Raw genomic sequence first — 10,000 nt, 5'->3', positions numbered from 1 at the left:
CCAGTTGTGGAAGTTTTAAGAAATTAAAAAATATCAAACATTTTCGATTCAAATATTATTCGGTCATTTTTTTTAAAGTGTACATTTTACATTGCTTTTTTTTTTTGCACTCAATAAATACACTGTTAAAGAAACGTAATTTTAAGCAGAAATTCTCCGTAAACTTATACTGTTCTAAACCGTATTTCAGTAAAATACAGGGAACCGTAATTTTACCATACTTTGTTCTTATATTTTACGGGTTGGTACCTTAATATCACTCCTTTACGTCAATATATCCGTTCTTAAGACTGTAAAAATCCTGGAATAAATGTTGCCGGGCATTTACCGTTTTCTTAATGCAAATTTCTAATAGTGTACCTTCTCTGGATCGGAAAACGTACGCCTCATTTATCAAAAAAAGGATTGATTAATATTTCAATTAATTAGGAAATGTTAAGCCTCTAAAAACCCAGAAGATCGAGTGCGAGTTGGGAAGATTATCAGGTGAGCCAAATGATAATGATTGATTGATTGATTGATCGATCGATCTGAGGTTTTCTGGCATCCTGACATCTAAGGTCATTGACGCTGATAATGATAATGATTTATTTGTATGTATGTATGTGTATGTACGTGCATTATGGAAGTGAAGTGAGACCATTGAATATACATAAAACTAGAAAGGCGCATGTCGATTGAAATGGGTTCCAACAATATGATAAGCAGGTTATAAAAAGGTTTAAAACATTTGGAGAGATTGGTTAGTCCTCTTAAAAGGAAGCGATATGTGGCGCAGAGCAATAGACGGGGTTAGACGTGATGCTGGAGCGTTTTCTTTGAAATTGTATTATGCAGATCTAAAATCCTGACCATTTTGTCACCAAGAAATTCCATTGAAATAAAGTTTAAAAATTGGGTCGGAAGTTGATGTAGGAGTGACTGTTGCCATATTTCTCTGCGCGCCACCCTCTGTTGGCTTCCACAATTTGATTGATTTGAGGTTTGAGGTTTTCTTGCATCCTGACATCTAATGGTCATTGACATCGATTGTTCTAAGAGAAGGTCCATTAAACTTAACTTTAACAATTTGGGAATCAATGTACCAGTGACTGGTGCCATGGTTTTTATTTGGGCCACCCACAGTTGTAATAGAATGTCCATAAACTTAAGTCAAATAATTTGGTTGAGAATTAATGTAGCAGTGACTTCTTCCAATTTTTTCTGCAAGCCACCCTCTTTGTTTACTCCCGAAATTTGTTATTCTGAAGAGGTGATTCTTCAATGCAAAAGAAAATAGCATTCATTTCTATTCACATCTTGGAATCAAGGATGAAACTCCCGGTGCAGAAAACTTACAAAACTGATTTTGTATAGAAATGTTTTCCTGTTCAAAGCTGAAAGTGCCTTTTCCTTGTATTACAGATCACCATGAAGGAAATCAAACAGGGTGGAGCTGCTACACTCGTCGTGTTACTCCTTATCATTCTTTCCACGCAAGTTATGCATCACCACAGGTAATTTTATTTTGTCTTTTGAGATCATTGTCTCTTTGTTTTTATACTGCCTCTTAATGACATATTTATCCTCTTCTAAAAGTCAGGGCTTCTCCATCATGAGGTTCAATACTAAACAGTATTCCAGAAGTTTTATTCCAGCTGTGACCAAGTTGTGGAATTAGCTTCGTAATCGGATAGTTGAATCGATTGAACTTCAAAAGTTCAAACTTGCAGCAAATGTTTTTAAGCTGAGCAGGCTGACATGAGTCTTTTTATAGTTTATATATGAAATATCTGTTCTGATTTTGTTACTGTTTTTAAAATATTTTATTTTAATTGTTCATTATTTATCAGATCGTTTATTTATTTCCTTATTTCCTTTCCTCGCCTGGTTATTTTTCCCTGTTGAAGCCCCTGGGCTTATAGCATCTTGCATTTTCAACCAGGATTGTAGCTTCGCTAGTAATAATAATAACAATTAGTTTCACCAATCCCATAGTTTACCTGAGGTTGTACCACTGTTGTAAAACCTTTCATAGTATTTAATTGTGTTTGAAAATTTTAAGATTTATCAATGAAACAGGCGTACAGCCCTTTTTATGACCTATCGTTGCTGTTCTGCAACTATTAGTTTGATACCTTCAAAGTAGCTTACGAGACTCGTCAAAAATGACTGCTAAATATTTAGATATGCACAAACACACACACACGCACACACACACACACACCCTCCTTCCACCAGGGTATGTCTACTTCCTGTCCCTTTACCCAAGGGATAGGGAGAGTTAAGCGTGATCGGAATATATTCATATATATATATATATATATATATATATATATATATATATATATATATATATATATATATATATATATGTGTGTGTGTGTGTGTGTGTGTACAGTAAATATACATATATGTGTTTATGTATGTATGTATGTACTGTATATACAATATATATATATATATATATATATATATATATATATATATATATATATATATATATATATATATATATATATATATATATATATATACATTATATATATATATATATATATATATATATATATATATATATATATATATATATATATATATATATATATAATATGCAGGGGGAGTCCATCTTAACCCGTAGCGATTTCCCATTCACAGAAACACGACCAAAGAGAGGATCCTCTCCCGGCAGAAGAGATTATTTTTCCTCACTTCCGATCGGCGCGTGGCACTTCCTTCCGGCACAGAGTTTTTCCTACAATTTACCCTCAACTTGCCCTTCTCGAAGGACTTGCCCGTTGGATATACTGAAAATATGCTCATCACCGTCCTCTTAAAGGGTGAGTATGTCCTACATTTGCTCTTTCTCTCAACAGCTATGTCTCTGAAAAAGTGACGGTAGATTTTCATCTCTCTCTCTCTCTCTCTCTCTCTCTCTCTCTCTCTCTCTCTCTCTCTCTCTCTCTCATTTGTAGGTTAGAATCCCTTACCTCTTCCTAATGTCGTTATACGCCTTAAACATTATAAGTTTTAATTTCTCTCTCTCTCTCTCTCTCTCTCTCTCTCTCTCTCTCTCTCTCTCTCTCTCTCTCTCTCTCTCTCTCTCTCTCTCTCTCTCTTCCCTCTTAATGAGAGAATGCCTTGATGAAGTCATTGAGCTTCAGCACGGCATTTCATTCCCGTGCTGAATCTTGGTGACGGGCAAGAGGGCTCTCGAACTTCGGGAAATTGCTCCCCCAGTTCGAATCTAAATTTCTCTCTTTCATCTTTTTCTTCTGCTTAATATTACTTCGACCTTCTCCTAATTTTATCAAATTTCCTTTCTTTCATCTTGCTGTCCTATCTCTATGATTATTATTTTTCTTAGTTATATATATATATGTAGATGTATGCATATATATATATTTATTTATTTTATTTGTTCATTTATTTTTTTATCTATTTTTTTTCTATTTTATTTAAATGGCGTGGATATTTCCACATTCGTTATTACTGCCTGCTTAGATGAATGGGAGAAGGGATCACGGTTGGGAGGTATTCGCATTCAAAGCTATATATGAGAGTATTGGATGATCTCAGCCATCCCAAAGATGGTTTGGACCTTTTTGGCGGAACTACTCTCAAGGGTTGGGTCATCGGAATCCAGGGGGATCCAATCCTTGAGGTGGGACTCTTGGCTTTTGGCCGGAAGCCCATCATTACAGATATGGGGAGGATGATTCCATATTACTTTGGTCTCAGTCCTAACAGGCGGGTTTAGCTTACACCTGTGCCTCTATATCTGTTTTGATGCTATCCTTCGGGTAGGGTATGGAGTGGACCATCGGGGAAATATACTCTCATTGTGCCGATAGTGGCGAATGCAAATTTCCTTTCCAACGTATGATACTTTCTTATAATTCTCAAGCAGGTACCCCAACAAAACAACAAAAAACCTGAAAATCCCTCCCTTAAATATGGACCCTTCAAATACTGACTCCCCATCCCCTGGATTTGCTGACTCCCCCCCGGCACTGTTGACGACTTCTGCTACTGAAATTAAGGAAAACTCTGTTGACGACCTTCGAACTAAAAAGGACCACTCTACTGATGTTAAAAAATCTAGCAATTTGGGTAACACAGGGAAACTACGATTCCTTCATGTTTCCCAAATCCCATTAGAGACAAATTATGATGATATATATAGAGCATTTGAGTGCTATGGATTGATAAAGGAAATACGGATGCGACTTGGAGATGAAAAATGGGACTCTTGGATATCTTTTGAAAGTCATGATGAAGCGTTTAATGCCATAAGTAATATTAGTAGTATCAAAATTAACGAATTGAACATCATGGGAGCTCTTTGTGATAAGGTCCCAAAGGAATTGGATGTGTACAAACCTGCTGATTGGTTTGAAAAAGATAGAAATGTACCCATGCCTTCACAGAGAAAACCCAAACCACCTATGTGGCTCTTAGCTGAACCTAAAGGGATAATAGGGAATTATTTTAAGATATGTAAGTTTATCCAAAAAAAAGTAGGAACCATAGCACCTGGAGATATATCTCGTTTTGGGAAGAACAGTTATCTCATCCATGCCAAATCTTCGACTCAGTCTGCAATACTGTCTAACTTACAGACAGGCAGTGATGAAATTACATTGGAAATGAAACCTCATCTAAATTTTAGTTATGGAAGGGGAGTGGTCTTTAATAAGGACCTATACGAATTTACAGAGGAGGAGATACTTTCTATGTGTCCATTAAATGTATGGAAAGTGCATAAGGTTCCTGGAACTTCAATGATTATACTTACTTTCCAGGATGCTGATGTACCTTTCCATATTTTTATTGAAAATGAAAGGATTAAAGTTCGACCTTTCAAACAAAAGCCCCTGCAATGTTTTAATTGTTTTAAATTTGGACACCCATCCAAAGTTTGCAAAAATGGAAAAATGTGTGGTATTTGCTCCAAAACTTATCATGGAGAATGTACACTTGAGGCCAGGTGTTCAAATTGCAATTTGAATCATAAATCAACTGATAGGATATGCGAACTGTATAAGTTGGAGGAAGCTGCCCTAAACAAATCAAGTTTAGAACACATAAGTGTGGGACATGCAAAAAGAATGTTGAATAAATCAACCAGCTATGCAAAGGCCTTAAAATCAAAGGTAAATTTACCACAGGAGACAGCAACCCCACCTAGCACTGCCAGTAATTCTAAGAAAAGAAATACAACCTCTGATGATAAAGTACTGCATGACAAAGTAATCGTATTGCCTTCTGAGGCTTTGCCACAGCGTATTAAAAATGGGTCATTGCCCATTTCTGTACAGCCTTCGTCCCCCATTACTAACATTAGTACTAACCTCTCCCAGGCCATGTCCTTGCCTGATTTGATGGAGATGCCACCTGACACTAAGTTACCAGGTGCACCTGTATTGGGGAAGGTGCAAAAACCTGGTAGCTCAAAACCTACTAATCGGAAAAGAGAGAGACCTCCATCTCTCTCACCCCCTTCCATAAGAAATATCAAAATTACGACGTCAAATAAATATGATGATTTGTCTGTTGATATTTCTGATCTGGAAGTCAATTTAAATAAATCGGAAATTCAAGTGGAGGTCCACCAACCTCCTCAACAATCAGATCAAAAAGACAAAAAGAAAATCATAAATTCTAAACCCAATCTATCAAGACCTTCTTTAATAAAACCACCTAAAAATAGTGTTAGATCAAAAACTGCTAATGGGAAGACTCCATCCAAGGGGTCTACCAAATTATAAACCATAGTTTTTTCCTCCATTTTGCAATGGAATTGTCAGGGTTTAAGGGCCAAATATGAAGAACTTAAGCTCCTTATTCATGAGCATTCCCCCATAATTATTTGTCTACAGGAGAGCAAACTTGATCATAATACCCCATGTCCTCGCGAATACATTAGTTATAGGACACCATATGATCACCAAGTGGGGAGCCATGGCGGAAGTCTCATATACGTTCGTCGAGATGTTCCCCAAGTTTCTCTGTCTATTCGTACACCTCTGCAGGCAGTGGTTGTACAGATCGACATAGGGCGAAAATATACAATTTGTTCTCTGTACTTGCCTCCAAATGATAACATTTTGTATGACAACTTAGTGGAGGTGATTCAACAACTCCCTCAACCTTTTCTTTTACTTGGAGATTTGAATGGTAGACATCCTTTGTGGGGTGATGTTTTAGCAAACACGAGGGGAAATATCATATCATCAATTGTGGAAAATGAAGATGTGGGACTCCTTAATACAGGAGAGCCCACACACTTTCATGTCCAGACAGGTACCTTGTCATGTATTGACCTAGCAATCGTAAGCTCTAATTGCCTAATAGACTTCGATTGGAGAACATTAGATGATTGGCATACTAGTGATCACGCACCAATCATTATAAACACCAACAATGGTCCACCTTTACAGGGATCGCCACGATGGAATCTTGACAAGGCGGACTGGGGTAAATTTCGTGAGCTAAGCGAAATTGAGGGGGATGCAGGACAAGTTGAAAATATCGATGATGCCATAGACTTACTGAATGGAACTCTCCATACAGCAGGAGCCAATTCAATTCCAAAAACAACAGGGTTATTCAAACGACGACCAGTCCCGTGGTGGTCTTCAGAACTAACTGCCTGCACAGAGCCACAAGAAGATCTTTAACACGATTGCGTAGACGCAGAACTGATGAGAATTTAATTATGTACAAGAAATGTAGAGCACAGTTCCGTCGTGCCATGAAAGAAGCAAGGCGCCAGTCATGGATGTCTTTTGTTTCCTCCATTAACAGTAGAACACCACCATCTTCTGTGTGGAGGAAAGTAAAAAAGATAGCTGGCAAATTCACCCCCAACCCACCACCAGTGTTGAAGGTGAATGGCCAGTATGTAACTGAAGCAAAGGAAGTTAGCAGTGCCCTGGCTAATCATTTTTCAAATGTATCCAGCAAGTGTGAAGGAGCCCCTGGTCACCAGTATAGGAGCGCTGAAGAAAAGAAAATTTTAAATTTTGCAACAAGAAGGGAAGAGTCGTATAATTCTCCTTTCACTGAAAGAGAATTTGATTCCGCACTTGCTCATTGCAACGATACAGCCCCTGGACCCGATGGGAATTCCATATGCAATGATTAAACATGTACATTTTAATACAAAGCTATTTATTTTAAGTATTATTAATAGAATATGGCATGATCATAGTTACCCAAGTGTTTGGGAACTAGCCATTATTTTAGCCTTTTTAAAACCCGGTAAAGACAAGTTTTTAGCAGCAAACTATCGTCCTATTGCATTGACATCTTGTTTATGTAAAATCATGGAGAAGATGGTCAATCCAAGGCTGATATGGTACCTTGAAAAGAAAGGTATTTTATCACCGATTCAATGTGGATTCCGAAAAATGCACTCAACGACTGATGTGTTGATACGACTAGAGTCTTCTATTTGTGAAGCCTTTGCTTCCAAACAGCACCATGTTACAGTATTTTTTGACCTTGAAAAGGCATATGATACCACATGGAGATATGGTATACTTAAAACCATTCATGAATTGGGATTGAGAGGAGAGCTGCCACTATTTATTCAGGCATTTCTTTCACGTAGAGTTTTTCAAGTGAGAGTTGGGGATACACTATCTGAGAGTAAGTGCCAGGAAGAAGGAGTTCCTCAGGGTAGTGTGCTGAGTGTAACCCTTTTTGCACTAGCAATTAATGGGATATCCAAAGCCATTCCCCAGGATGTTCTCTCAACATTATTTGTGGATGATCTCTCAATATCATTTGCTGGCACTAGAATGGCAATGGTTGAGAGAAAAATCCAACACTCTATTGATAAAATTATCCAGTGGGCTGACATGAATGGATTTAAGTTCTCGACAAGTAAAACTACCGTTGTCCATTTTTGTCGTATCCGGGGAGTACATCCAGACCGGATATATACATTAAAGGTCAACGGATACCATGTGCAAGAGAAGCTAAATTTTTAGGTTTGATATTTGATTGTAGGCTGACATGGGTTTCTCACTTAAAAGCATTAAAAGCTAAATGTGTTGAAGCTCTGAATATCTTAAAAGTATTGTCCCATACATCGTGGGGGGCAGACCGCAATACTATTTTAAAAATTATACAAGGCCTTGATTTTTTCCAAAATTAGTTATGGTTGTGAGGTATATTCTTCAGCCACCCCAAGCCGGTTAAAAATATTAGACTCGATACATCATGCAGGTATTAGATTGTCTACTGGAGCTTTTAAAACCTCGCCTATCCCAAGTCTCCTTGTTGATGCTGGAGAGTTACCTCTAGACCTATACCGAATGTCTTCCATTCTTCGGTATTGGTTTAGATTGCAAAGACTCCCTAACTCTCTCGCCTTTCAGACTGCAAGCCTTGTAAGACACGCATCATACTTTGAGTTGCACCCAAAATCTCCTCAACCTTATGGCTTTCGGGTGAAACGATTATTAAATAGTCTGGATTTAATTAGAAATAAGGTACTTCCATTCAAGGTATCACCAACGCCTCCATGGAAGTTACCAGAGATATCTTTTTGTAAATATTTTATTGGAGATAAGAAGAATATGTCAGACCTAGAAGCCAGGTCTCTTTTTAATGAACATGTTAGAGAACATAGAGGATCAACTTTTATCTATACTGATGGCTCCAAATCTGATGCTGGCGTTGGATTTGGAGTACATAGTAATGGTTTTAATTGTAGAGGTGCACTTCCTCTGACCGCTTCCATATTTACTGCCGAACTGTATGGCATATTAACCGCTATTGAGAAAATAGCGTTGGAGAAGGAGGGTAATTTTACAATTTTTAGTGATGCAAGGAGTGTCCTTCAAGCTATGGAAGTTTTTAATTCTAATAACCCTTTAGTTTTAAAGATTTTAGAATGGCTTTTCATAATTGGACGGAGAGGTATAACAGTTCAATTTTGTTGGGTTCCAGCACATGTAGGTGTGTCTGGGAATGAGAAAGGCAGATTCACTGGCTAAGGAGGCTGCATCAGAGTTGCTGCCAAGAAGGTATCCCATTCCCTGTGATGATTTCTTACCTGACATCAAGAAATTGGTTTGCAATAAATGGCAACAGCAATGGGATAGTCAAGATGGCAATAAAATGCGAGAGATAACAAATGACATATCTCCTTGGAGGTATAATATGATGCCCCGAAAATGGGAGACGTCTCTTTGTCGTCTCCGTATTGGTCACACTCGGTTTACACACGAGTTTTTGCTGAAGGGCCAACACCAACCATATTGTGACGACTGTGTAGTACCTCTAACAGTAAGGCATTTGTTGACCGAATGCCCCAATTATAACAACTTGCGGAATAGATATTTGTTTGAGGCTCGAGGTGAGGGTGGCAGGTTCATCCTTGCCAAGATTCTTGGAAATGATGTGTCCTACCATGCAAGTGGCATTTTTAGATTTATTTCAGAAGCAGGTCTTCTGAAAAATATTTAACTTTTATTACATTCAACTTTATGATTTTAATTGAATACTCTTTTATTTTTTATTTTATTTTATCTTTTATTTTTTGTATACATAAATTAAATGTTACCGGCGTCAATGACCTCAGATGTCAGGATGCCTGAAAACTTTGAATCAATCAATCAATCTCTCTCTCTCTCTCTCTCTCTCTCTCTCTCTCTCTCTCTCTCTCTCTCTCTCATTTGTAGGATTGAATCCCTTACCCTCTTCTTAATGTCTTTATAGGCCTTAAACATTATAAGCTTTCATCTCTCTCTCTCTCTCTCTCTCTCTCTCTCTCTCTCTCTCTCTCTCTCTCTCTCTCATTTGTAGGATTGAATCCCGTACCTCTTCTTAATGTCTATATAGGCTTTAAACATTATAAGTTTTGACCTCTCTCTCTCTCTCTCTCTCTCTCTCTCTCTCTCTCTCTCTCTCTCTCTCTCTCTCTCTCTCTCTCTCTCTCTCTCTCTCTCTCTCATTTGTAGGATTGAATCCCTTACCCGCTTCTTAATGTCTTTATAGGCCTTAA

General features: G+C 37.7%; 1 protein-coding gene across 4 annotated transcripts in view; it reads left to right on the top strand.

Moving 5' to 3' along the window:
- Positions 1–10,000, top strand: part of LOC137620526 (uncharacterized) — a 55,222-nt gene that overhangs the window by 32,982 nt on the left and 12,240 nt on the right. For 2 of the 4 annotated variants that reach the window (XM_068350722.1, XM_068350721.1), the window contains exons 2-3: positions 1,405–1,496; positions 2,638–2,819. The exons of 1 other annotated variant lie outside the window; for it this stretch is intronic. In XM_068350722.1, the coding sequence (XP_068206823.1) occupies positions 1,411–1,496; positions 2,638–2,819 (268 nt within the window). In that variant the 5' untranslated portion in view covers positions 1,405–1,410. Of the gene's footprint in view, positions 1–1,404; positions 1,497–2,637; positions 2,820–10,000 lie in introns of those variants that run through there. One more of the 4 variants, XR_011040075.1, reaches the window with a different exon arrangement.

The sequence above is a fragment of the Palaemon carinicauda genome, chromosome 27, assembly GCF_036898095.1.
Source record: "Palaemon carinicauda isolate YSFRI2023 chromosome 27, ASM3689809v2, whole genome shotgun sequence".
Taxonomy (NCBI): Eukaryota; Metazoa; Arthropoda; class Malacostraca; order Decapoda; family Palaemonidae; genus Palaemon; species Palaemon carinicauda.
Note: the sequence above shows the minus strand (reverse complement) of the source record. Positions and strands in the feature narration are given on the sequence as shown.